This window comes from Pseudophryne corroboree, chromosome 10 (genome assembly GCF_028390025.1).
Source record: "Pseudophryne corroboree isolate aPseCor3 chromosome 10, aPseCor3.hap2, whole genome shotgun sequence".
NCBI classification, from domain to species: domain Eukaryota; kingdom Metazoa; phylum Chordata; class Amphibia; order Anura; family Myobatrachidae; genus Pseudophryne; species Pseudophryne corroboree.
The window spans coordinates 155,567,093-155,595,085 of record NC_086453.1 but is presented as its reverse complement, the minus strand read 5'-3'; the positions used below and the strand labels follow the sequence as shown (position 1 = coordinate 155,595,085).

At 43.4% G+C, this 27,993-nt stretch overlaps 1 protein-coding gene across 1 annotated transcript in view; it reads right to left on the bottom strand.

Annotated features, from left to right (window-relative positions):
- Positions 1 to 27,993, bottom strand: part of KASH5 (KASH domain containing 5) — a 1,087,213-nt gene that overhangs the window by 633,471 nt on the left and 425,749 nt on the right. Inside the window, exon 9 of the mRNA XM_063942893.1 lies at positions 12,528 to 12,578. Within this exon, the coding sequence (XP_063798963.1) occupies positions 12,528 to 12,578 (51 nt within the window). The remainder of the gene's footprint in view (positions 1 to 12,527; positions 12,579 to 27,993) is intronic.

Sequence of the window (27,993 nt, the reverse complement as noted above, 5' to 3'; positions counted from 1 at the left end):
AGTGGCTCTGGACTAATATATCTCTGAGGTTTTTAGATCTTCTCCAATTCACTGTGATACCTTCCCCCAGAATTGTTTCCAAATCTGGATCGGTCCTGAGAATTTCATAGTGTTTCTGTAAGATCTCCCGAACATCCTGCCACTCCTGGCAGAAGGTACCTATGAATCTTACTTTCTCCTCCTCCTTCTTTTTCGTCTTAGGCGTGAGTAGTTGGTCTCTTGTGTACGTTCTTGTTTCGTGATAAGCTTGTTTGACTGATCTCTTACTGTATCCACGGGACTCCAATCTATTGCTTAGTTGTTTGGCCCTCAATTGGAAAGTGTCTTTTTCAGAGCAATTCCTCTTCATACGTAAGAACTCCCCTTTTGGCAGTCCTTTTATTACTGACGGGTGGTGGGAGCTTTCATGATGTAATATACTGTTTGTTGCAGTTTTTTTATGAAAAAGATCTGAAGAGATATGTCCATCTGCTTCCAAGGTCAGTGTAACATCTAAAAAATTCACCATTTTCTCATCCATTTCATATGTGAGTTTTAGATTCAGATTGTTTGAATTGAGCTTCTGCATGAATTTCATAAATGTCGGTTTGTCTCCTCCCCAAATTATGAGGAGGTCATCTATATACCTCATCCACATGTGTATGTGGGTGGTATATGGGTCATTCTCCTCGCAGAACACAATGTCCCTCTCCCACCACCCCAGGTACAGGTTAGCGTACGTGGGCGCACACGTAGTCCCCATCGCAGTCCCCTGTACCTGGAGGTAGAAGTCGCCGTCGCAAACGAAATAGTTCTTGGTCAGGACAAAACGTAAGAGGGTGATCAAGAAGTTATTGAAATCACTCTTTTGGTCCATATTCAAAAAGTATTGGACCGCCTGGATCCCAAATTCATGTTTAATGCTCGTGTACAAGCTTTCGACGTCACAAGTTATCAGCCATGTGCCGGAATTGAATACCACATCTTGAATTTTGCTGAGGACGTCAAGAGTGTCCCTTGTATATGATGGTAATCCTATGACGTATTCCCTCAGATGCAGATCTAGGTATTCACTAGCCTTCTCCGTCAAGCTGCCTATTCCCGACACAATGGGTCTGCCCGGTGGATTGACCTCATCCTTGTGAATTTTAGGAAGTAGGTATAGGGTAGGTATCTTGGGATTTTCAGAATATAGGAAGTCAAAATCTTTCTTGGGAATGATGCCACTGTCTTTTGCTCTCTGAATTGTTCTGTTGTAAATCTCTTGATAATCCTGAGTGGGATTAAAAGTAAGTTTTTTATAACAGAGTTTGTCCCCTAATTGCCTCTTAATTTCTTTTGTGTATTTCTCCCGTGGCCAGAGCACAACATTGCCCCCTTTGTCAGAGGGCTTAATAATTGTGTCTTTCCATTGTTGTATCTCATTAAGGGCCTTCCTCTGTTGGATATTAAGATTTTGTGGATATTTTCCCTTTCTTTTGGATATTTCTAGTTTGTCTAGATCCTGGCTCACCAGGTCCACAAAGACTTTCACAGGTGGACAGATATGAAAGTCTGGGGAGAAGGTAGATCTTTTCTTAAGGATAACTCCTGACTTGCTCGGTATGGGTTCTATTTCCAGAGTTTGTTGTACTGATGTCGCTATGTCAGGTTGATTCCCTTCAAGTTCTTCTAGGATGGACAGAGCTTCGGAATCTTCATGGGTTAATTCTTCAGGAAAAATTCCCAGTTCCCTATATTCTGAGTTTTTCAGAAATAATTTTTTTAGGAGTATTTTACGGGCAAAGAGGTTGAGGTCCTTCTCCATATTAAACCTGTCAAATGATTGGGTAGGAGAGAAAGAGAGACCCTTATTGAGTATTTCTATTTGTGGTGAGGTAAGTATTTTATCAGTCAAGTTGATGATCCTAAGGGAATCACCAGTGTCTATCTTCTGTATCTCTTGGAGTCTCTGTAATCTTCCTTCCAGTCCTTTGGTCCCTTCTTTCTTTTTCTTACCGCTTCTGATCCTCTTGAACCCTGTCCTATAGTCTCCCTGATTTCTCTGGGGGTAGCCCCTAAAAAATCCCTTTGTTGTTTACGGGAGAATGATTGATCTTGTGAGGATTCGTTCTCTGATGACTCTACCTCTGATGTTGTGTATCCCGTATTTCTTTCTGTCATGGGTTTTTTCCTCATGTGTGTCCATTTGCAGATGTTCTGCGTGAGGAAATCATTTTTATCTCAGAGATATATTAGTCCAGAGCCACTTGGAAACTGTTAAGAAACCCCTATACAACAAAAAAGGATCCAATAAATGTGGTACTTGCAAGGCATGTTCGATCATGGTCCACACAATGGAATATACGGACAAATTTGACAGGGTTTGGCGCATTGGAGAGTACATCAACTGTGAAACCCCTGCCGTGATATACAATTTAAGATGCCCATGTAACAAGAGCTACATAGGGAAAACTAAGAGGCCTCTGAAGAAAAGACTACTCGAGCATCTTGGGAATATAAGAAACGCCAGGAGAGATAAGGAACTGATGAAGACACTCACACCAGTAGCGCGACATTTTCTGAAACATCACCAAGGCAATTCCAGGGGTCTGGTAGCCTTTGGTATGAAGAGAATTACCCCAAATATCAGAGGAGGTGATATTGATCGGGAACTTCTCAAACAGGAAACCAGGCTGATCTTCTTGATGGATACCCTTATACCTAAGGGTTTGAATGAAGAAAATACATACATTTCTTTTCTGTAATCTAGAGAGAAGCCCTAGAATTCATATACAATTCATGAATTTTGGATATCCATACTCGTAGGGTTATAAACATCATACATACCTGAAAGGTCCTCCCCACTATCTAGGGAGTGCTCCCCAATATCACTGAATGGTATAAGAGACCTTAGATCAGAACATACCAAAGGGGGCCCATTGATTTTGCGATTTTGGATCCATTATTGATCATTTGAATTATGTATTTCAATAGTAGAGTGGAATATCCACAAATGTACATAAGAATACTCTAACATATGTATTTCTTTTATTCCTATTCACCACATAATTCGTCACTTTGCACGAGTTAGTTCACAGTTTTTTAAATTTTTTTTTTTTTTTTATTCTTTGTCACATTTGAGTTCTCATCACTTATTTGTTCTTAATTATAGAATTATGATATCATTCCCTTATATTTTATCGAGGCACAAGTTGGAATCACTGTTTCTACAGCTACCCCAAAGATGCAAGATATCACTCATAAATTTTCACGAGAGGAGGAGCACTAACACTACATACAATATTTATTTCACATTATTTATTAATTATTTTTATTTCTCACACTTATCGCATGTAGAATCTATTACACATGCACTGATTGAAGACATTGGGGATAGGAGACCGTATACCACTTTGTGACAATTCAGAGACACATCTGAACACCTGCAGGTCCCCACACTATTCAACGGACGAAATTATCTGTTGATTACCTTCTAAGATCACACATCCCTCTTTCTGCTTTTATGTTCACTCCCCCTGTTTGGATATTCTAATTGAGACTGTCCAAAATTTAATAGAATTAAATAATTTAAAATTATGTTATTTTACATTAACTAAGGGCTTCCTTGGTATCACAGTCCATTTGGTGGGTAGAATCATAATACAATACATAGATTGTCCCATGAATATTTATCAGCATCCCAAAGATTAGTGTCATTATTTCAGAATGGGGATATATATATATATATATATATATGTATATATACATATATATATATATTCTCCTTATATTAATAAAATACAACTATAGACTGAGAGAGATATACATAGACACGGACACCCTTTTGGTAAAGGATTCACATTATACTATATTTTAATTTATGTATTATTATATATTTTTTATTATTTATTATTATCCCTAGAAGTACATTAATCATTCATTAATAAAAAGGAATAAGGAATTGGTTATTATTTAAAACTTATTTAAAACTTCCCTAATCACTCCACTTATCCACCATGTGAAATGTTCAATACAGTCAGTGGACAAGGGAATCAGGCATATATGTCTAAACAAAAAGATTTTTGCAGGGATATGTATTGCTTTATGGAAAAGACACTTTGAGCAGCATATCCTTTGATCGGATCTATCACAGCATGAATAGGCACTCGTGTAATCGAGTCTACACACGATCCAGCCTGCCACATTGTGATTGATTGAGACTCCCTGGACTAGTGATGCAGATGATGACATCAGGATAAAGGATTCTGATTGGTGGATCGTGGCAATTGCCGGTATTTAGGGGAGAACCTGGAAGCAATCTGGTTCTGCCTCTGATGAAGCAAACAGCGAAGCGTGCGTCAGGCTAGCTGTGCACTTTAGACAGTCTCCATATCATGTTAGAATAGGAAGGATATAACCATATGAGGAGTGTCATCCCATGCAAATTGCAGGGAAATAGGAAACAGTCTTGTCAGATACCAGACTCCAGTGTGCATTGTGAAATTCAGTGTGCATAGTGAAGGATATATCAAGTGCTCCTTGAGTAGGAAACAGCTTAATTGAGAAATATATGTAACTCTATTGTGTGCATTGAAAGTTACTGAGCAGAATTAATGACATGTAGTAAATACCTTTAATTAATGTCCTTATAGATGCAGTACTCAGTTTTAACATAAACAGTATACTTATACTATAAAGCACTGTTCAAAGGACTGCATATATACTGGGGCATCAGTGACATGGTTCACATGCTTAATGAATGCCTAATTGCTATTCAATAAGCCTGCTCTATCTCTGTCTCAATCTAATTCAAAAGAATAAACTTTGAATGCTCCTTTATGAATAATTTAGGAGCGAATACAGTATAACATTATAGTGATTCCGAGGGGAAAGTGCCTAATTAATACTGTGTTAAGGTGAATATTAATCACCAATCAACATTGTGACGGGGAAAGTTTAACCCATTGTGATAAGCAGCAACGTGAGCTGCAAATAAGTCCATCCTCATGTCACAATTAAACTGAGATTAGATTGTCAGGCATAAACAGCCAAGAACAGTTAGAGTTTAATCTGAGAATCAGACATCTGCTGTTTCTCCTGCATGTGTTACAATTGTCACAATTAAACTGAGATTAGATTGTCAGACATAAACAGCCAAGAACCATAAGGCTGTTAGAGTTCAATCTGAGAATCAGACACCTGCTGTTTCTCCTGCATGTGTTACAATTGTATCACTACACACATGACTCATTCACAGTGGATGTAACAGTATCAAATGAACTGAGAATATACAGATGCCTCTGTGGTACAATTGAAGCCTAAGAATTATGTTATCATTCCAGTGATACAATAAAAACATAACACACATTGTTGGAAGATCATTTCATTATGTTTATCATTTAACACAGCAAACCATTGGAGCACTACTATCATTTTGTTACTATTATATATTAAGAAAATAGGAGTCCTGTTTCCATAACGGTCTCACAGTACATATCCCGAGAGGGACTTGAAAAATAGAGACACTTATTCTAGGAGTTTAGAATAACAGATATACAATTATAGAGAAAGCATATACCTCTAGGACACTCTTCATTGTTCCAATATTAGAATTTAGGAACTATACGGATGACATCTAGTGCGCAGCTTTTTCAATTTTAATCACAATTTCTATCTTATTTACACTCTCTTACCTTTTTTCTTAAAATTCGCTGGTTTTATTATATATAATAATAAAAGTTATATTTTAATATAAGATTGTGTGCACCACTTTAGGGCATTCCGAACCCTCTTTCTTCCCTTTTTTTGTGCAGATTTATTTTGCCCGTGGTAGCACCCCCTAAACTGTCATGAATAACACAGATGTGTTTGGGACAAAATAAATAAGGGGTCATTTTCATAGAAGTTATTCAACCTGTGCGACCAGTACTACAGTCACTACCTCTAGCCACCAGATCAGCGATTGACGAACCTCCGGAGTCAAAGTAATCATGTTGAGGTAGGCCGTTCCACTTGGAAAGAATTAACCTCTGCAGAGGGCGGGAATGAAATTGAGCATACTCTACCATGTCAAATGCCAATACCATCAGGCCAAGTACTTGCATCACCGAGTGCATATTCTGGGGCAACATAGGAAGCATATTATCGTGTCCTGAAGCTTCAGGACTTTCTCTGGAGACAGGAACAGACGTTGACTGTGTGTGTCCAGGAGTGCCCCCAGGTACGCCATGCTCTGAGCTGGAACCAGCAAGGATTTCTTCCAATTGATAAGCCACCCGTGGGCTTGTAGGAAGCTTACCGTAAGTTGTAGATGACTGAGGAGGACATCGTGGGAGTTTGCCAGGATCAGCAAGTCGTTCAGATACAGCAGGATCCTGACTCCCTGGCATCGGAGATGTGCCGTTATTACGGTCATGACCTGGGTGAAGATTCGAGGAGCTGTAGCCAGTGCAAATGGCAATGCCTGGAACTGATAGTGTAAGTTGCCAATAACAAACCGCAGATACTGCTGATGTGACTTAACAATAGGTATAAGCAGGTACGCATGCTAAATATCCAGGGACACCATATAGTCTGCGGGTTCCATCGCCAGTAAAATTGAGCGCTGCATCTCCATATGGAATTTGGACACTCTCACAAACTTGTTTAGTGATTTGAGGTTGAGTATAGGCCGGAAGGACCCATCGGGTTTCGGGACTAGAAACAGGGTCGAGTAGTAAACACTGCCTCTTTGGGACAGAGGTACCAGCACTACCACTCCTGAATCCAGGAGATAACTCAAAACCTGCTGCAGAGCTTGCGCCTTTAGTGGATCTGAAGGGATGACCACGGTGCAAAAGTGGTGAAGGGTACATCTCTTGAAAGAGAGTGCATACCCATGAGAGACAACTTCCCATGTGTCTTAAGTGGTCTTCGACCAGACCTGGGTGAACTGCAGAAGTCGGCCTCCCACCCTGGAGCCCCCCAAGGGGAGGCCCACCCCGTCATGTGGCAGGCTTGTCTTGTTTAGAAGCAGGCTGACGGGCCGCCCAGGACGGCTTCGTCTTGGGCTTAGTGGTTTTGGAAGAAGAGATTCTCTCGGGTATGCCTGACCTTTTGCTTTCCCTTGAGGTCGAAAGGAACAAAAAGTGGTACCTTTTGCCTTCTGTTCAGAAGGATTAGTATTTGGGAGAAAGGCAGTTTTGTCAGCCGCCACTTCAGACACCATTTTATTTAGTGTACACAAAATACCCAGAGAAAGTTAGTAGACTCTCCAATGGTGGGGCACTCTAAAGTGTGATCAAAATATACCCATATATAATCGGACAATAGTAAAACCTAACTTTTAATATTAATCACCATAAAATGGAGTATCAGAACTCCTAAAGCTATAAGGCGAAATATTGAGACACTAAACACACATAAAAGACAACATGGTTAAAAAGGTACAGGCTTATGTATTCTCCTCTGGGTATTCTCTCCTGAACGTAGGTGAACATAGATATGCCCAGTTGAAGGGCGGAGATAGCGCTATAAGAAGCGCTTTATGATGGACATGAGTGTGAGCTGTTCCCCACTGTGAGCAAGCCGTCCCGGCAAAACGTACGTTAGGAAGGAACCTTGCGGGGATCCCGCTGATTGCGCACGGCGGGTCACCCACGGTACAGGTCGTATAATACCAGCTTTCATGATTATCATATGTTCTAAAGCGGTTGTTGCCAAAGGCTGTTCGCCACCAGCATTTGTTTGATATGTTTTACATGCTACTCCAGTCACAGGTATACTTAATTGGCCGTGTCTGAGACCAACTATAAAGGCTACAACTAGAATTGAGGAAAGAGAGACCCTGTTAACAACAGGTGGCACTGTTTAATGAAACATATGTCTACAGTAATTTTTGCTTCTGTTTCCTGCACTTTGTTACCCAGGTCATTTTCTCTATGTATAGCCCTGCTTAATTGATATATGCATTGGCAAAAAATAGGAGATAATTATCAGTAGAGTGCAGCAATCATGCATTCTGCATAAAATAATGCCACACGGATTATAAAATTATTGTTTGTGATTTTTTGCCTAAACACATTCTGCAGGAGATATACAATTCTTCACAAGCAACAATATGATTATCTGAGATTCAATCTCTCACTAGAGAATTTTCCTCTTCCTTCAGTTCCAGAGTTGTGGAGTGTTAGTAGTTCTCTCATTGGCTGCGCTGACCTCCGTGTCATCAGCCAAAAACAGAAACAAATAAAACACACCACAGGTACGCTGGTACTATCTATATTTCCTATGGCTGGATTGAGTAAGGGTCTCTCACCCGGTATCCAATGCGGTAGCACATGCGGGGCAGCAGAACCCCGAAATACGCCGCAAGGCCTTGTCTGTCTCGTTTACTTTGACCAAAATTACTGCCTTATACACCTGTGACTTGGGCTGAGGCCCAGAGGAGAATACATAAGCCTGTGCCTTTTTAACCATGTTGTCTTTTATGTGTGTTTAGTGTGTCAATATTTCGCCTTGTAGCTTTAGGAGTTCTGATACTCCATTTTATGGTGATTAATATTAAAAGTTATGTTTTACTATTGTCCGATTAAATATTGGTATATTTTGATCACACTTTAGAGTGCCCCACCATAGGAGAGTCTACTACCTGTCTCTGGGTATTTTGTGTACATTTAATTTCACTCTCAGGGAGCACCACCTACCTGCCCAGCAGATGAGCAATTAGCTACCTGCAGGGGTCAGAATTTGGATTATAAAGTGTATTTGATACAATTCTCAATACGCCTTGGATCAATTTAGAGATCTGTGCGGTCAACACCAAAACCCTACCCGTAAAACCTTCACAATTTTATTTAGGTCTTCCCCAAATAATATGTCTCTCTTAAAAGGGAGTACCTCCAAGGTATTTTTGGAGTCCAGGTCCACCTTCCATGGCCTCAACCACAGAATAAGGCGAGCCAGGACAGACGAAGTCGACGCCTTGGCCGCCAACACACCCGTCCTCAGAGGACGCCTCTTGAATATAATAAGAAGCAGTGGTGATGTGAGACAGGTATTGTCTGGCATTGTCAGATATATCCTCAGGCAGCTCTTCCTCTAATGCCTGAACCCATGTTTCAATACATTTAGCAGCCCAGGAGGCAGCAATAGTGGGTCTATGTACAGCACCTGTCAGGGAGTAAACAGATTTCAGACATCCCTCCACACTAGGCAAGTGACATGAAAATCCACCGGCGGTGAATTTTCCCACTTGTTACATAACTCTGTAGGGAAAGGGTAGCGAGCTAAGGCCCGTTTAGAGAGAGGGAATGTCTTCCCTGGATTAGACCAGGGTTCCTGCCTGATGTCCACCAAATGGTCAGAATGGGGTAACAGAGTTTTAACCACCATCGCCCGATTAAACATGTTTAAACATGTCAGTTTTCTTGGTGATAGTAGTGGGTTCCTCATCATCATCAGAGATTTGTAGGATTTGCTTAATAGCAACCACTAGAGCAGGGATGTCAATTTGCATTGTAGAATCCTCGTCAGAAACGCCCGATTCAATGTCTGACAGGACAGTATGCTCCCCCTCCTCTTCAGATAAAACATCTAAGAGATTTGTGGATTGTGAGGAGGAAGCAGTCCGCTTAGATGACCCAATGACATGGGAATGAGTCAACTGCTGCAACTGGTTAGACAAGTTGTCCGCCCAAGGCGGATTAACCATAGGGACTATTTGAGGCTGTAATGATACAGGCGGTTCTATAGGGGACATTATGCGTTCCACTAGAGTACCCAGTAGGCTTGAGAACGTGGCACAGGGTGGCTCCCGATTGGATACAGGAGTTGCGGACTGACTGGAGAGTGTATGACACATAGTACACAGACCATCATGTACATCCTTCCCCTCTGGTAAATCCTTGGGGCATACTCTGCATGATGCAGGAGCGTCTACAGATTTACTGCCCTTCCTGTTAAACATTGTACACAAATGCAACAGAGATCGGTTTAGTACGACGAAGCCAGAGTATAATTCCTGCAAATAAATCCGATAGTATGTGACTGAGTTCGCCGGAACATAACACCTGCAAATAAATCCGGTATTATGTGACTGAGTAGAATACATTAAATAGGTAAATACTGTGATGCACTATATAAACGAGTCACAGCGCTGTATACTGGTGGCTTTACAAGGGAGACCCAGAGACTAGCCGCAGCTATACTCCTAAGATGGCGCCCAGCTTCTCAGTCAGGGAGTAAGGGAGAGTGTGAGGAAGCTCCAGCATGGGAAAATTTGCAGTAGATGTTGCCCTGGGCCGGGGAGAGGCTGCAGGTCAAGCAACGACTCCCCTATGCTGGACCTCACCACCGGTACTATGGAGCCTTATCAATAAGTGCGTTAGTACACCCGACCTGTACTCCTATACCCTGGCGGATATAGTGGGGTCCCTGCTCAGTGACAGTGTCCACGAGAGCGTCAAAGTCCGTCTCCCTAGACTGCGATCAGGAACGTGATTTAGTGGCGGGTCCCGCCTGGGGGACCCTCTTATCTCCTCCCCATAGCAGCCAAGCGAACCTGGAGAGCGTCTGCGACCGTGTGACTAAAGCCATAGCGTCTCTGCCGCAAGTACCCGGGAACTGAGCCACGGGAGTATGCGGCGCCGCTTGGGAGGTGATGGAGCTGCAGCGCTGAAGTGTCAAAATGACATACAGTACTGACAGCCCAGTTTTGAAGAAATTTTCTGTCAGAAAAAGCTTTTTCAGGGCTGCCCAGTGCAGCCCTCCTGTTAGGTGACCTGCTACTACAGGCACCAACTCGAAACTGAGCTCACAGTGACTGGAGGCAGGGTTACAGAGGAGGCCCCAATGCATCCTGGGACAGCCCAAAGCTTTAGCCTGTTGGTGCCTCTGGATCAAGATCCACTCTACACACCCCGATGTTTTCCTGTGGAACACAGTGTACCCTGCTGCAGAAATAAATAATTTGAATACCGATGTGTCTAGTTGCATCCTTGCTGCTTCCTGCAGCTTTTCCTGGTGCTGCAGAACGTGGCATTAGTAGTACAATACACACCGTGGGGTACATTTACTAAGATTGGAGTTCTATTTAAGATGGGATGTTGCCCATGGCAACCAATCAGATTCCAGGTATTATCTCCTAGAAGGTGCTAGATAAATGAGAAGTAGAATCTGATTGGTTGCTATGGGCAACATCCCATCTAAAATAGAACTCCCATCTTAGTAAATTTACCCCTGTGTGTGTGCGTACGCACGCGCCCACTAACCAGCCAGTTGCAGCACTTATAACTTCGGGTAGCAGAAGTATAGCATCCTGCTGCCAACATTAAATCAGCCCTGCTGCCTCCCCCTTCTGTGTACGGGTAGCGGGAGTTACGGTGTACATCCATTTCTTTAGTGTAGCAGGTACTGTACATGCGTACGTGCATGCCCGTTACAATATGCTGTGCTGCACTTTAAGATGTAAAAGGACACATCTGTAATTTTTATTTGGAATAAAAAAAATAATCGAGGATGGTGGTGCAGTCTGGGTAAGAGGTGTGCTACCCCCAGTGAGCTGCATACAATGAAACCTTCAAACTCCACAGACTACACATTGTCAATAACTGCATTTCATTATTTTTTTAATCACTGTCCTTGTACTTTTTGGTACTGGCGTGGGAACCTGAATTGTTGAGACACAGAATTCACAACTAAACTCACAAATTCATATAGTACATACTACATACAAATTTATAACGTTTGCTAAAACGTCTCTCAAACCATGGGGGTCATTCCGAGTTGTTCGCTCAGTAAATTTCTTCGCATCGCAGCGTTTTTCCGCTTAGTGCGCACTGCGACTGCGCCAAGTAAATTTGCTATGCAGTTAGAAATTTTACTCACGGCTTTTTCATCGTTCTGGTGATCGTAATGTGATTGACAGGAAGTGGGTGTTTCTGGGCGGAAACTGACCGTTTTATGGGAGTGTGCGAAAAAACGCTACCGTTTCTGGGAAAAACGCGGGAGTGGCCGGAGAAACGGAGGAGTGTCTGGGCGAACGCTGGGTGTGTTTGTGACGTCAAACCAGGAACGACAAGCACTGAACTGATCGCAGATGCCGAGTAAGTCTCGAGTTACTCAGAAACTGCACAGAGATATCTTATCGCAATATTGCGAATCTTTCGTTCGCAATTTTAAGATGCTAAGATTCACTCCCAGTAGGCGGCGGCTTAGCGTGTGCAAAGCTGCTAAAAGCAGCTTGCGAGCAAACAACTCGGAATGAGGGCCCATGTATTTCTGTGGTGTTGAAATTTTTTTAATAAAAATAGTATAAAAAATAAATAAACATATATAAAATCTCCACAATAAGCTGGCACTCTGTTCAATATTCCAACGTGCTCTGGTGCAACAATCCAAAAATTCATAATTCCCCAAAGAGATAGGCACTCAGAGACATCAGTATATATATATATATATATATATATATATATATATATAGTATGCATTGCCAAGTATTTACTATTCAAAATTACACATTTATAGAATGATCTCTTAAAATAGATGACTGTATGCATATAAAAGCAGTAAATATTGTTTTACATCACCTCATCCTGTAAAATCTGCTTCTGGCTGAACAACAAAATAGTGTCCTTTTGCTGTAAGAAGTGACATACAGTATAAACAGTTTTAAAACACTTGTGTTTTATGTGGAAATAAGAATTAGTAGATACTGTACATACTGTATGACTGACAACCATGCCTGTCTGGCATCTGTGACAATGAGGGTTATATAGAGTTGTTAGCAAACCAAAAAAAGCACACTAATGGGCAATACCATGTGGCACTGCAGGTGGGGCAGATGTAACGTGCAGAAAAAGTTAGATTTGGGTCGGATGTGTTCAGACTCAATTCTAAAATGCAGTGTAAAAATAAAACAGCCAGTATTTATAGTACCATGTACAAAAACAATATAACCCACTCAAATCAAAATATTTCTGCACATATTACATCTGCCCCACCCGCAGTGCAACATGGTTTTCCCCAATTGCTAACTTTTTTGGTTTGCTAACAGCTATGAAGAACCTCCTTAAGTCACTAATACAAACATACCTCCCAACATGACCCTCTCCAGGAGGGACATAACACTCTGCTCCTGGACTTTTCTCTTAATTTATGATTGCCAGCACCTGTGTTGAACAGGTTAATGGATAAGAAAGGTGTTTCACCACAGGTGATGGAAATCACAAGTTAAGAGGGAAGTCCAGAAGCAGAGCATTCTGTCCCTCCTGGAGACGGTCGTGTTGGGAGGTATGATACAAATTTGCTTTTTATTTATATATATGCTGGAGTGCCGGTTACTGTCTTTCTTTGAGGTCCATAGAATCCACAGGGTTAACCTTAGGGTATGCTTGGTGGAGACCAGGATTCAGGCACCGAACAGTAAAGCTTTTGAGCCTCCCAGGATGGACTGGATCCCTCTCCCCTCATACCCTGCCCACAGCTCAGGCTCTTCAGTTTTAGTTAACAAGCCCAAAGCCGGAGCTGGAGATGAAAGACGGAAGAATGGTACACACAGGAAACACACTATGGGCCACATGCATCATCACCTGGAAAGTGATAAAAAGGAGAGTGAAAAAGTGCCATCCAATCAGCTCCTAACTGCCATTTTTCAAACACAGCCTGTGACATGGCAGTTAGGACCCGATTACCTGGCACTTTTTCTTTCTCCATTTTATCACTCTCCAAGCGATGATGCATCTAGCCCTCTAACCTGTAGTAGAAGGGAACTGGTGACCAAGAAGAATAACCCACTGAAGCTAGGTGCATCATGGTGGGCGCCCTGTGGATCCTATGGACCTCAAAGAAAAAGAATTAACAAAGGTAGGTTTTACCATACCTCTTATTTTCTTCTTCTGGATCCATGTTCTCCCCAGAGTTAACCTTGGGGATTTCCCAAAGCAGCTGTAATAGGGAGGGAATGCGTCTATGCTGAAAGAAGGACATTGTAGCCAAAAGTTGCATCCTGAGAGGCAAATGTATCAAAGGCATAGAACTAAAGAAACGTATGGACAAAAGACCACGTAGCGACCTTGCATAGTTTTTCAGAAGACGTGCCACTGTGGGCTGCCCACAAAGGACCCAAAGAGCGAGTAGAGTGAGCAGAGACTGTACTTGGTACTGGAAAATCAGCCTGCTTGTAAGCCTGTGAGATGGTCATACCGAGCCAACAAACCAATGTTTGTTTATTGGCTGGCCAGCCACGCTTGTGGAATCCATAGAGAACGAAAAAGGAATAAGTTTCCCTAATGGAATTGGTACAGTTCACGTAGATCTTCATAGCACAGACCACATACAACTAAACTTCCTCAGGTGAAAGGCCGGTACCACAATTGCCTTGTTGATATGGACCTTGGATACTACCTTATGTGGTATTCTTGCTTAGTCTGTAGTACAGCCCTGTCATTATGAAAAATAAAATAGTGGGGACTGTAGGAGAATGTCCCCAAGTCAAATACTCTGCGGGCTGAGGCGATGGCCAAGAGGAAGAGAGCTTCGCGGTCAACCATTTGAGGTTAACAGTATCCAATGGTTCAAAGGGTTGCAGTTGCTAGGCCCGAAGAACCAAGGACAAATCCCAAGGAGCCAAAGGAAGGCTGAATCCGGAGTACCCCCTGAAGGAAGGTACGGACATCTGACAAGGGAGAAAGTCTTTTCTGAAACCAGATGGACAGAACTTTGAGAAATGCAAGGCGGAGACCCATGGTAAGACCCATCTGTAGAAATGCCAGAAGTCTAGGAATCCAAAATACCAGAGGTTCATAGTGGTGATGAGTACACCACTGAAAGCAAGAGAGCCAGATACAGTAATATATGCAAACTGATGCTGGTTTTCAAGCATGAAGCATGGTTTGAATAACCACTCTGGAAAACTCTTTATTCCTTAGGATGGATGACTCAAGAGCCACACCTTTCAAAGACAAGCGAGCTAGGTCCGGGGCATAGACAGGGACCATGTGACAAAAGGTCTGGTCGAAGAAGAAGTGGGAAGGTTGCGTCTATGGAGAGACACTGAAAATCATGAACTAATGGCGCCAGAGCCATGCCAGAGCCACTAGGATGGTCATCTTTGAATTTGCGTTGGAGAGATACTTGAGGAAAGAGATAAGGCAGACAAAAGGGACATGGGACTGTTAGAGTGTCCACGATGGTTGCGTGCAGATCCCTTGTCATGGACCCATACATGGGTACTTTGTGGTTGTGCCTGTGCATGAGGCCCATGTCCAGAAGACCCCATTTGTGGTTGTGTCTGGAGGCCATGAGGTCCACGCCTGAAAGAACCCATTTTACATTTGGGTGTAGAGACCATACTCCAGCGTGCACATCCTGTTGACTGAGGAAGTCTGCTTCCCAGTCGAGGACCCCCGAGATGAAGATCGCAGAGATGGCCGGAAGATGGAGTGCTGCCCAGGAAAGAATATGAGCTACATCCTGCATTGCAGCAGCACTGCGAGTGCCACCCTGCCGATTGATAGAAGAAACTTCCATTGTGTTTTCTGACTGTACTTGCATGGGGGAGCCGTGAAGAAGGCCCTGAGCCATCTGACTGGCCCAGTAAACTGCCCAAAGTTCCAGATAGTTGATTGGAAGATCCCTCTCTGTTGGGAACCAGCGGTCCTGAAAGGAGTGACTGCCCTAAACAGCCCCCCACCCATGGAGGCTGGCATCCATGGTGAGAAGAACCCAGTGTGGAATCCAGAACGGGCAACCCTTGTCCAGGCTGTACATTTATAGCCACCAGGAGAGGGACATCCGGAGGCAGTACCATTGTCTACCTGGTGTGTATCAGGTGAACTGGGCATATTCCACCATGTCGAAGGCGAATACCATGGAGTCCAGGGTCTGCATTGCTGAGTGAATAGAGAATCTATGACTGGAGCAGGTTGTGAATGCACAATTGTTGTGCTGCAATCTTGTCCAGAGGAAGAAAGATGTGTTGCATGTGAGCATCCAGCAGAGCCCCAAGATGGAGCATCCTCTGAGATGGGATGAGAGAGATCCTGGCCCAGTTGATCAGCCATCTGTGAAGGAATGACATTGTCACCTGGAGATGATGGTGGAGGACCCCCTGGAGAATGTGCAAGAAGGAGGAGGTCATCCACGTAAGGGAGTTTCCTGTTTCCCTGTCGTAAAAGATGAGCAGCCATCACCGCTATGAATTTGGTGTACACCCTGGGGGCTGTGGAAAGCCCAAAGGGTAGGGCCTGCAAATGGAAATACTGATGGAGGACAGCAAATCGGAGGTATTGTTGATGACAGGGTGCTATAGATACATGGTGGTATGCATCTTGTGTATCCAGGTGTTTATCCTCTGGTTTGGTAGTTGGGAGTCTAGCCGCCCAGGCCTGTTTGGGTTTGAGCTTAGAAGCCTTTGTGGGGTGAGACAGTCTAGGGAAGGTCTGACCTCTGGCCTTGCCCTGAAGACGAAAGGACCGAATGGACAAAGTCCGAGTCCGCGTAGAAGAGGCTGAGGGTAGGCAAGCTGTTTTAGGAGTTGCCAGGTTATTGACAATCTTGTCCAATTCTGGTCCAAAAAGTAATTTGCCTGTGTATGGAAGTGCCTTCCAGGAACAAAGCCAAACAATGCAGCATGCTACCACAGAGGCAGACAAAGCATTAGAGGACAGTAGAACTGTATCCAGAACACCCTCTCCAATGTAATAGGCTTCATCTCTGATGTTGGCAATCAGTGAAAGTTGTTTTCTTGGTAGCCCTAGGTGTGAAACTATTTTCAAGGGCATCAGCCCAGTTTTCAATGGCTTTAGCTACCCAGGCCATAGCCATTGCAGGTCTTGATGTGGCGCCTGTAAATTAATATAAGGATTTCAGACACATGTACAATAGCATATCAGGTATGTCGTTAAGGGAGGACACTGTTGCAATAGGAAGAACTTTTAATCAAACGTGTCACAAGAGAATCCACAGTAGGTGGATTTTCCCATTTTGGCCAATCAGCTGTAGGTAATGGATAAAAGGAGTGTAGATTTTTACGTATAGTACATTTCTTGCTAGGAGTTTTCCATGCCTCGTTCATAGCATAAGAGAAATGGTCAGAGTGTGGAAATTGAGCCACTACTACTTTTTGGCATTTTGGTTTTGGGGCTAGTTCAGTATCTTCTAGCTGGAGTGAGAACTTAACCTCCCTAACTAAAGCAGCCACATTAAATTGGGATTGCACCTCTTCCTCCCCAGAGGGGGAGACTGCATCAGAGAAATCAGCATGATCTGCTGCAGCAGAAGATTCCACAGAATCTGAAAGTGGTGTAGACTGTAACCAGAGAGGGGATTTAGTTCTGCACAAGGTTTATGTTACAGACAGGGCTCCTCTTGGAGTATATTTCTTCTACCGACAATTAGTAAGATATGCTGTGGTACGCAGTGTATTTTTTAATGTCGGTGGTACTCCCTGAGTCAGTGAACAGTATACACAATGAGGGAAAAGAAATACTCTTTTTGGGGCACTTTTATGAAGAAAGGATTAAGTAAAACGTAGCTTTTAATAGTCAATATTATAAAATTGTCTGGCAAAAAGCATTATAGAATAATTTAGAAGTAAATTATATGTCACACATGAACCTTACATTAAAGTGCATACTTGTAGTCAGGGGCATTTCAACTGAGAAGGGGGCCTGTGTGCACCTCCGGGTGGGCCCCCTACTCTGTACGGTGCTGTAGACTCCGGCATTGTACCGGAGTCTATAGCGCACGTCTCAGGAAACATTGCGCCCACCGTGATCCGGAGACCAATTTGGTTACTGCGCAAGCGCAGCGGCCATTTTGGCGGCGATTTCTGCCGCAACCCCAGCGCCCAACGCTGGACTGCAGGAAGGTAAGTATTAAAATGGGTGCAGTGTGTGCAGTGTGGGCCCCCCTGAACTCAGGAGCCCATGTGCACTGCACACATCGCACCTATTATAGAAAAGACAATGCTTATAGTAATAGCTTGAATAAGCCCAGGTAAAATATTGTTAGAAAAAATCAAAATGGTGTAACCTGTCTTTATTTTATTCAATAATTTATAGTTGACAGGTTATTTATTATATTTATTACCATTGGGACACCAATGAGATGTACAGTGCATCTGAAAGTATTCACTTTCTCCACATTTTGTTATGTTACAGCCTTATTCCAAGATGGAATAAATTAATTTTTCCCTCAAAATTCTACACACAATACCTCATAATGACAACGTGAAAATAGGTTTTTTTTAGATTTTTGCAAATTTATTAAAAAAAAAAAAAAAAAATGAGAAATCACATGTACATAAGTATTTACAGCCTTTGCCATGAAGCTCAAAATTGCGCTCAGGTGCATCCTGAATGATCATCCTTGAGATGTTCCTACAGCTTCATTGGAGTCCACCTGTGATAAATTCAGTTGATTGGACATTATTTGGAAAGGCACACACCTATCTTTATAAGGTCCCACACTTGACAGTGTCAAAGGAATTGTCTGTAGACCTCCGAGACAGAATTATCTCGAGGCACAAATCTGGGGAAGGGTACAGAAAAATATCTGCTGCTTTGAAGGTCCCAATGAGCACAGTGGCCTCCATCATCCGTAAATGGAAGAAGTTCGGAACCACCAGGACTCTTCCTAGAGCTGGCCGGCCATCTAAACTGAGCGATCTGAGGAGAGAGGCCCTAGTCAGGGAGGTGACCAAGAACCCGATGGTCACTCTTTCAGAGCTACAGCATTCCTTTGTGGAGAGAGGAAAACCTTCCAGAAGGATAACCATCTCTGCAGTAATCCATCCAGGCCTGTATGGTACAGGGGCTAGATTGAAGCCACTCCTTAGTAAAAAAAAGCACATGGCAGCCCACCTGGAGTTTGCCAAAATACACCTGAAGGACTCTCAGACCATGAGAAACAAAATTCTCTGGTCTGATGAGACAAAGATTGAACTCTTTGGTGTGAATGCCAGGTATCATGTTTGGAGGAAACCAGGCACCGCTCATCACCAGGCCAATACTATCCCTACAGTGAAGTATAGTGGTGGCAGCATCATGCTGTGGGGATGTTTTTCAGTGGCAGGAACATGGAGACTTGTCGGGATAGAGGGAAAGATGAATGCAGCAATGTACAGAGACATTCTGCATGAAAATCTGCTACATAGCGCTGTTGACCTCAGACTGGAGCGACGGTTCATCTTTCAGCAGGACAATGACCCCAACCACACAGCCAATATATCAATGGAGTGGCTTCAGGACAACTCTGTGAATGTCCTTGAGTGGCCCAGTCAGAGCCCAGACTAGTATCCGATTGAACATGTCTGGAGAGATCTGAAAATGGCTGTGCACCGACGCTTCCCATCCAACCTGATGGAGCTTGAGAGGTGCTGCTAAGAGGAATGGGTGAAACTGCCCAAAGATAGATGTGCCAAGCTTGTGGCATCATATTCAAAAAGACTTGAGGCTGTAAATGCTGCCAAAGGTACATCAACAAAGTATTAAGCAAAGGCTGTGAATACTGATGTATATGTGATTTCTTAGTTTTTTCTTTTTAATAAATTTGCAAAAATGTAAAAAAAAAAAAATCATATTGTCATTATGGGGTATTGTGTGTAGAATTTTCAGAGAAAACATGAATTTATGCCATTTTGGAATAAAGCTGTAACATAACAATATGTGGAAAAAGTGAAGCGCTGTGAATACTTTCCCGGTGCTCAGCTGAGTATTAAGAATTTAGGGGTTTACTGCTGTATGTTAGACGGAGGTTCAGTGCATTAGTTAAACCACCAAATCTAGGTAACAGACTTTATCTATGTATATATTACTGTGTTAGTCCGTCACTATACCATCTCTAGGGTTTGAAATGTCCCATATATAAGTAATCAGAGGTATATCAACATCAGAAAATGGCAAAGAACGCACAATACTTGATACAATACAGGCAAAGTTTTGGAGACAAGGTAGTTGTTAAATACTGTAAGGTTATCTGAATAGTCTCTATGGCCTTAATTTGTAATACTGAGAAAGTATGGTAGTAATGATGATGTAGAGATAGGATTTGCAAATAAGCACCTAAGCAGTAGTCTTTGTATGCAGTTTGTTAGTGAAAAACACTTAGAACATCATATAATAATAAATATAAATAGTACAATTAAGTATAAAAATATTAAAGCACAAATGGGAGCCTACGAAACCAGGGTATCCCAGAGGTGGGTACAGGCTGTGCACTGCCCGGTACCCTATCCAAACGGCCGTTTCATCTATAGATAGGCTTGTTCACTGATCACATCATGCCCTAATATATACATAGGTAAAGTCAGTTACCTAGATTTGGTGGTTTAATTAATGCACTGAATCTCTAACTAACATTCAGCAGTGAACCTCTAAATTCTCAATACTCTGTTGAGCACCTATTAGAAAAAAAAGCCAACAAGTCACACTTCTGGTGATTACTTGATCAGACAGTGATTAAAAATTACCAAGGCAACAAAACTTCAAGCCCAGATATCGGGCTACTGATTCTGAATACTCAGAACTTTTTATAAAAATACAGATTTGTTATAATACCCTTAACATACTGCACATCTGATTGGTACCCTCATGGTAAAAAATAACCTGTCAGCTATTAATTATTGAATAAAATTAAGACAGGTTACACCATTTTGATTTTTTCAAACAATATTTTGACCTGGGCTTATCAAGCTATTACTACAAGTATGCACTTTAACGTAAGGTTCATGTGTGACATAGAATTTACTTCTAAATAATTCTATAATGCTTTTTGCCAGACAATTTTATAATATTGACTATTCGTAGAGATGAGCGGATTCGGTTTTACTCGGTTTTACTCGGTTCTCAAAACCGAATCTTATTGGCTATCCAAAACACGTGACATCCGTGAGCCAATAAGATGTCGTTTTGAGAACCGAATAAAACCGAGTAAAACCGAATCCGCTCATCTCTAAAAAAGTGGTGTAGACTGTGATGATGGTCCAGCACGCTTAGTGGCAGTAGGTGTAGGTAGTGTTACTACAAAACTAGAGGTGCACTGACCATCTTGTAATAAATCCTGAGGTAAATCCTCTGTGGAACTTGTCCTACATGACACTAGATTAGGAGCTTCAGCCTGTTTAGTTGCCTTTCCTTTCTTAGACATGATTGCAAGGAGAGTAGACACACAATATGGTAATGTTCAGCATGTAACTGAGAACTGTTTGTGACAATAAGCCTGCACAAATACAAATTTCTTCCAATATGGGCAAAGTAAACCCTATATACACCAGTATCTAAGGATTACTGTAGAAATAGAGGTACAGGGAAAGCAATATAATGTACTGTACAGAGAGAAAAGTCTTACAGACAGCAGAACTAGCATACTGTAAGTAACATACAATGCAGAAAATATACGTTATGGTAAGAACTTACCGTTGATAACGTGATTTCTCTTATGTCCACAGGTATCCACAGGATAACATTGGGATATTGTCGAGCGACAGCGAAAATGGCACCAACACGGTCACGAGATTTCTGGCCTCCCAGGATGCATTGGGGCCTCCACTATATAGTCCCGCCCACTGACTCAGTCAGCTCAGTTCTTTCCACAGCGATTTTAGGCAGGAACATTAGGCAGAGACCTGTTTAGGCGATAAGAACACACATGCACACCCTTCCATACAAGAAGGAAGAGGTTTTAGGGATTGTCTAGATCCTCAAATCAGATGCGTCAGGGTGGGATCCCTGTGGACATAAGAGAAATCACGTTATCAATGGTAAGTTCTTACCATAACGTATATTTCTCTGGCTGGGTCCACAGGATTATCCACAGGATAACATTGGGATTCCCAAAGCCATTTTAGTGGTGAGGACGCTCCTGATTGCACAGGAGGACCTTTCGCCCGAAGTCTGCGTCATGAGAGGGAAAAGTATCCAAGGCATAATGTCTGATGAATGTGTTTATGGAAGACCATGTGGCTGCCTTACATATCTGTTCTGCTGAAGCACCCTGTTGTGCTGCCCAAGAAGGACCTACCTTAGGTGTAGAGTGTGCAGAGACATTAGCCGGAATAGGGAGATCTGCATGAGAATAAGCTTCTGATATTACCATTCGGAGCCATCTCGCCAGCGTCTGTTTACTAGCAGGCCATCCCCTTCTATGGAATCCATAGAGGATGAAGAGAGAATCTGTTTTGCTGATGGCACTAGTACGATCTATGTAGATTCTTAAAGCCCGGACCATGTCCAGCGACGCTTCTCCCGCAGATAGTCCCGATACCTGAAAAGCTGGGACTACAATCTCTTCATTCAGGTGAAACTTTGAAACCACCTTTGGAAAATAACCAGATCTCGTTCTGAGAACTGCTCTGTCTGGAAAAAAAACTTAGGAAAGGAGACTTACATGATAATGCTCCTAAATCTGACACTCTTCTGGCTGACGCCATTGCCAGTAAAAAAAGAACTTTAACCGTTAACCACTTAAGATCTGCTCTCTCAAGTGGTTCAAACAGAGGACCCTGGAGAAAGAACTAAATTCAAATCCCAGGGAGCTGCAGGAGGAACAAATGGAGGTTGAATATGTACTACTCCTTGAAAAAACGTACATACATCCTGTAAATCAGCAATCTTCTGCTGAAACCATACAGTTAACGTTGATACTTGAACCCTCAAGGAAGCAGCTTTCAAACCTTTATCCAATCCTGCTTGAAGGAAATCCAAAATCCTAGCTACTTTAAAAGATCTCGGATTGAAATTTTTTCCAGTACACCAGTGAATATAGGCTTGCCATATTCTATGATACACACGGGCCGAAGAAGGCTTTCTTGCTCCAAGCATAGTTTGGATTACTTGTTTCGAAAATCCTTTAGCCTCTAGGATAGAGGTTTCAACAGCCACGCCGTCAAAGATAGGCAATCCAGATGGCTGTGACAACAAGGACCCTGTATTAGCAGATCTGGACGTTGAGGGAGCAGTATCGGTGCTTCCATGGACATTCTCAACAGATCTGTGTACCAATGCCTTCTTGGCCAAGCTAGAGCTATTAGAATGATTGCTCCTTTTGCCTGTTTTATCTTTCTCACTACTCTGGGTAACAGAGATATTGGAGGGAACAGATATGCCAGCTGAAACCTCCATTCTACTGACAGTGCGTCTACAAGGACCGCTCCTGGGTCAATCGTTCTCGATCCGTACCTGGGAACTTTGTTGTTTAGACGAGACGCCATAAGGTCTATCTCTGGTAGACCCCATCTGTTCACCAGTGTCTGAAACACTTCTGGGTGTAGTGCACATTCGGTTTCCTGAATGGTGTGCCGACTGAGAAAATCCGCTTCCCAACTTAGTACACCCAGGACAAATACTGCTGACAATGCTGGGAGATGGAGTTCTGCTCATTTTAGAATGGGAGTTACTTCCTCCATCAGTCTCTCGCTGTGAGTTCCTCCTTGATGATTGAGGTATGCTACTGCCGTTGCATTGTCTGAGCGGATCTGGACTGGTCTTCCTTGTAGATTGTCCTTTGCCTGAACTAAAGCCAAGTAAATGGCCCTTATCTCCAACAGATTTATCGGCAGGCGACTTTCCCTTGCGGTCCATTTTCCCTGGAACCATAGGCTTCCGAGTACCGCCCCCCAGCCTTGCAGACTGGCATCTGTTGTCAGGACTTGCCACTCTTTTATCCAAAAGGGTCTCCCCTTGTTTAAATGGTCTGTCTGTAGCCACCACGCTAGAGACCTTTTTACATTTACTGGAATCTTTATCATCTGCTTCTTTATCGTCTGATGATTTCTGTTCAATTTGGTCAGAATAAGGTGCTGCAATGGTCTGGAGTGGAATTGCGCATATTGCACCATGTCGAAGGTTGATACCATCAGACCCAACAGTCACATTTCTGCATGGACTGACATTGTCTGGGCTTGCAACGCTTCCTGAGCCATGACCTGCACCTTGACTATCTTTTTCTCCAGTAAGAGAACTTTCTGTAGGTCTGAATCCAATATGGCTCCCAAATGAACCATCCGCTGTGATGGATTCAGGGACGACTTTTCCCAATTTATGAGCCACCCGTGTCTCTGTAAACAAACTATCGTCTGCTGAAGATGGCTCAACAGTAAATCTTGCGACTGTGCCAAGATTAACAGGTCGTCTAGGTATGGGAATATTCTTATCCCTTGTTTGCGCAGACAAGCTGCCATAACCACCATGATCTTGGTAAACACCCTGGGTGCTGTAACTAGCCCGAAAGGCAGAGCTTGGAACTGGAAATGTTCCTGGAGGATGGCAAACCTGAGGTAACACTGATGCGACAGTGCTATAGGCACATGTAGGTAAGCATCCCGTACATCCAGAGATACCATGTAATCTCCCGGTTCCATAGCCAACATTATGGAGCGTAACGTCTCCATGTGGAACTTCGGGATCCATATGTATTGGTTCAACATTTTCAGATTTAGAATTGGTCGATATGACCCATTTGGCTTCTGGATTCGAAATAGATTGGAGTAAAACCCCTGTCCCCTTTGTGATGGAGGTACCGGGACAATCACACCTGACTGCTGTAATTTTTGGACTGCTTCTTGCAGGGCATTGGCCTTCGACTCTATACGAGACGGGCTGGTGCAAAAAAATCTTTGAGGAGGCTGCCTCCTGAATGGGAACCCATACCCCTGAGATACTACCTTCTGCACCCAAGCATCTGCTGTTGACTGTTGCCATATGTGTGCAAAAAGAAGGAGTCGGCCCCTAACCCTGGAATCCTCCAGGCGGAGGCCCGTCTCTTCAGGCTGACGGTCTCTGTTCAGGTTTGGAAGCTGGCTTTTTGCTAGCCCACTGCTTCCTACCCCTGGATTTAAACTGAGGTTGCTTAGGCTCCTCTTTAGCTTTCGCTTTGCTTTGCCAACCAAATGAGCAAAATTTTAAACCCTTGCACTTAGGGTTATAAGCAGCCGGAAATCTGACCTTTTTCGATTCAGCCTCTGATTCTAGGATATCCGATTAAGGTTTTCCAAATAATATATTACCGACAAAAGGCAATGCTTCCAATTCTTTCTTGGACTCCGCATCTGCCTTCCAGGTCCGTAGCCAAACTGCTCTGCGAGTGACTACTGTCAAGGCTGAAGCTTTAGAAGCAACTGTACCTACATCAATTGCTGCTTCTTCCAAATACTGGGCAGATTGTCTTAAACGGCAAAAACGATCCTCTTGCTCCCTAGTAGGAGAAGGGATGTCATTCTCTAGTTCCTCTATCCATTCGCCCATTGCCTTTGCTACCCAGGCCGAAGCCATAGCAGATCTTACCACAGCTCCTACTAGAGAAAAAATATTTTTCAAAAGGCTCTCTACCCTTCTGTCTGTGACATCATTCAATGAGGTAGATGACAGTGGTAAAGCAGATTTATGCACGAGTCGCAGAACATGTGCATCTACTTTTGGAGGAACTTCTCTTTTTCGAACAATCCACAGCAGGAAATGAATAATAAGAATCCCATCTCTTAGGAATCTTATACTTTTTACTGGGCGCTGCCCAAGACTCATCCATCATTTCCGTCAGCTCATCTGACGCTGGGAATTCAGCTTTCACTGATTTTGTTTGTTTAAATACAGGTGCTTTAGCGTTTAACACTGTTCTTGGCTGGCTCTTCCAACGAGAGAACAGCCTTCACAGCATTAAGAAGTTCAGCTACATCTTCTGAACTAAAGCTCTGCGACTGATCATCATATGGAGTTGAGTCTATTGTATCATCATCATCCGATGTATCATCTTGTGTAGTCTGCCACACAGACGTATCTGTCTTAGTCTTACCTGTCCCTTGGTTGCTTGTAGAGGCTACTGGAACCAAACCATAGGAAGGGAGCTGCATCTATGGGTTCATAGTGTAACCTAACCCTTGAGGTGGTGCTACCGGAGCTAACCTGTCTGCAATTGAAGACAGAGTCTTTGCGAACATATTCCATGGTGGCTCTGTTGGTGGTTGAACCAACTCCTGTTTTTTACTTCGCTGAAAAGCGAAACAGTTTGCACACAAACCCTCATAAGTGACCAATTCCCCTGACTTACAAGATAAGCATGTTAGGGCTGTAGGAGTGCTTGATAAATTCTCCTCATCACTTTTGCCGCTGACAGACATGGTATTAACCTGTTATTGACTACACAATTTGTGACTGAAAATCACCCTATATGTTAGTATATAGAGGTGAGATCAATCTGACCACAGTGCACCTGATTTGAGGGTCAGAACAGGACTGACATTACACAGAAAAGTCAGCACACATACTAGCAGTCAGTCACATGTTAAAGCATTAGACATTGCCATATGAGAATACAACCTCCATAACTTATACATAAGTAGAAAAATTGTACTTCTGTTTTAACTGGTTCTTTTTTCAACATAACATGCTGAAAACACAGTAATACACAGGTCTCATATGCAATAGGTACTAAAAATTAACAATGCATACTAAGAAGTAGAGAGAATTTTTAGTACTGTATACCCTGCCTCCGGAGAGCGGGATACAGGGAGACTCACCATGCTTCCATATCCAAGCACATATGCTCGTAAGACGCTGAGTGGATTCAGACGCTACTGGTGTACACTGCCGCTCTTGATAACTGATAACGGACACAGACACTCACCCGGTGTTAGGGTCTCCTGCCCTGTGCTGCCACGTCGTCATGGCAACCGGGAGACAAGTGCTAGCGGAGTGGCCTGAGCGCAGCTGATACTCCGGTTCGGGTCTTTTGCTGTGCAGTGGTTACAGGCTTTGTGCACGGCAGGGGATCCGGTGCTGGTTTTTGTGCTCACAGTCTGTGAGGTCTGAGCGGGGCGTGGACAGCACCTGCTATATAAGGCCTCTTCTCAGGTTAAGCAGATGCTGCTGAATCTTTGTTGGTTAGTCAGTTCCTGAAAGTTAGCCAGTACTGTGTAGCTTTGTATTTGTTGTTGCTTACTGCAAATAGGCCTTGGGGTTTGGTACTACACTCTGCCAATCCAGACCTAGCAGTAAAACTGGAGTCAGTCGTTTAACTTGCTGGGGTTCTTTTGCTACTCTGTGAACTTAGCAAGTTTGCGGCTGTATTCTCAGACTTGCCTGCCTAAATCCTTTCTCACTGTGCAAAGGTGTTCAGGTGTCAGTTTAGTGGCAGTAAACTGAACCTGTGCACTGCAAGTGAGGATTAGGATTGTGGAGACTCTCCTTGTGTCTATCATTCCATCTCTGACCAAGGAGTTTACTGCCACACCCGTTGGTAACCCTTTAGGGTTTTGCTGTTGCCCTTAGCAACAGCATTTCGGGTTCTCTACGTATTAAAACACAACATCTTGCTTTTTCCATCTGAGCATTCCTAATACTAGGGAGGCACCCAGTTTCTTAGCCTCTGGGCTTATCTGTTCACTTTGTGTTTATTTTGTTACCCTATCACCTTCTGTGTACGTAATGTCATATTCCCCAGTCTGTCTGTGAGTTCATTTGTTTTGCATCCCTATCCGTTCAGACACCAGTACATTCCTGCAGGCACTGGTGTGCATAACAGTTCAGACACCAGTACATTCCTGCAGGCACTGGTGTGCATAACAGTTCAGACACCAGTACATTCCTGCAGGCACTGGTGTGCATAACACCCGGACACGGACGCTGAGCGACTTCCCCGTGTATGCAGACGCTAAGGCCTGCGACTCGGTCTGGCGGGTTTATCTCCAGTGTACACAACAGCAGCGTCTAAGCTGCAACCGAGCACCCTCGTGGTAGCGTTTGAGCCGGAAGTGAGGTCATTCAGTTCATGAAACGAGAGACATGCGGGAACTGGCCATGAACTCGGAGGAGGGGCGTCCAGGACAGCGTCTGAATCCCCCTGTTGACCAGGATCGCGGCCTCTACCTAGTCCTGGCACCTATGATCCCAGGAGCATAGCGCTGTCGCACTCTAGATGTTCGGCGCATCAGCACACGGTTTGTAGTCTCCACCAAATCAGTGTAGCTGTGTCCTGACCCCTCTAGTAAGAGGAAGTCCATAGACTCACCGTCTCCCCATGCTCCGGCCACAGCCTGGTTACGTCTGCTGGACCTGCTAGAAC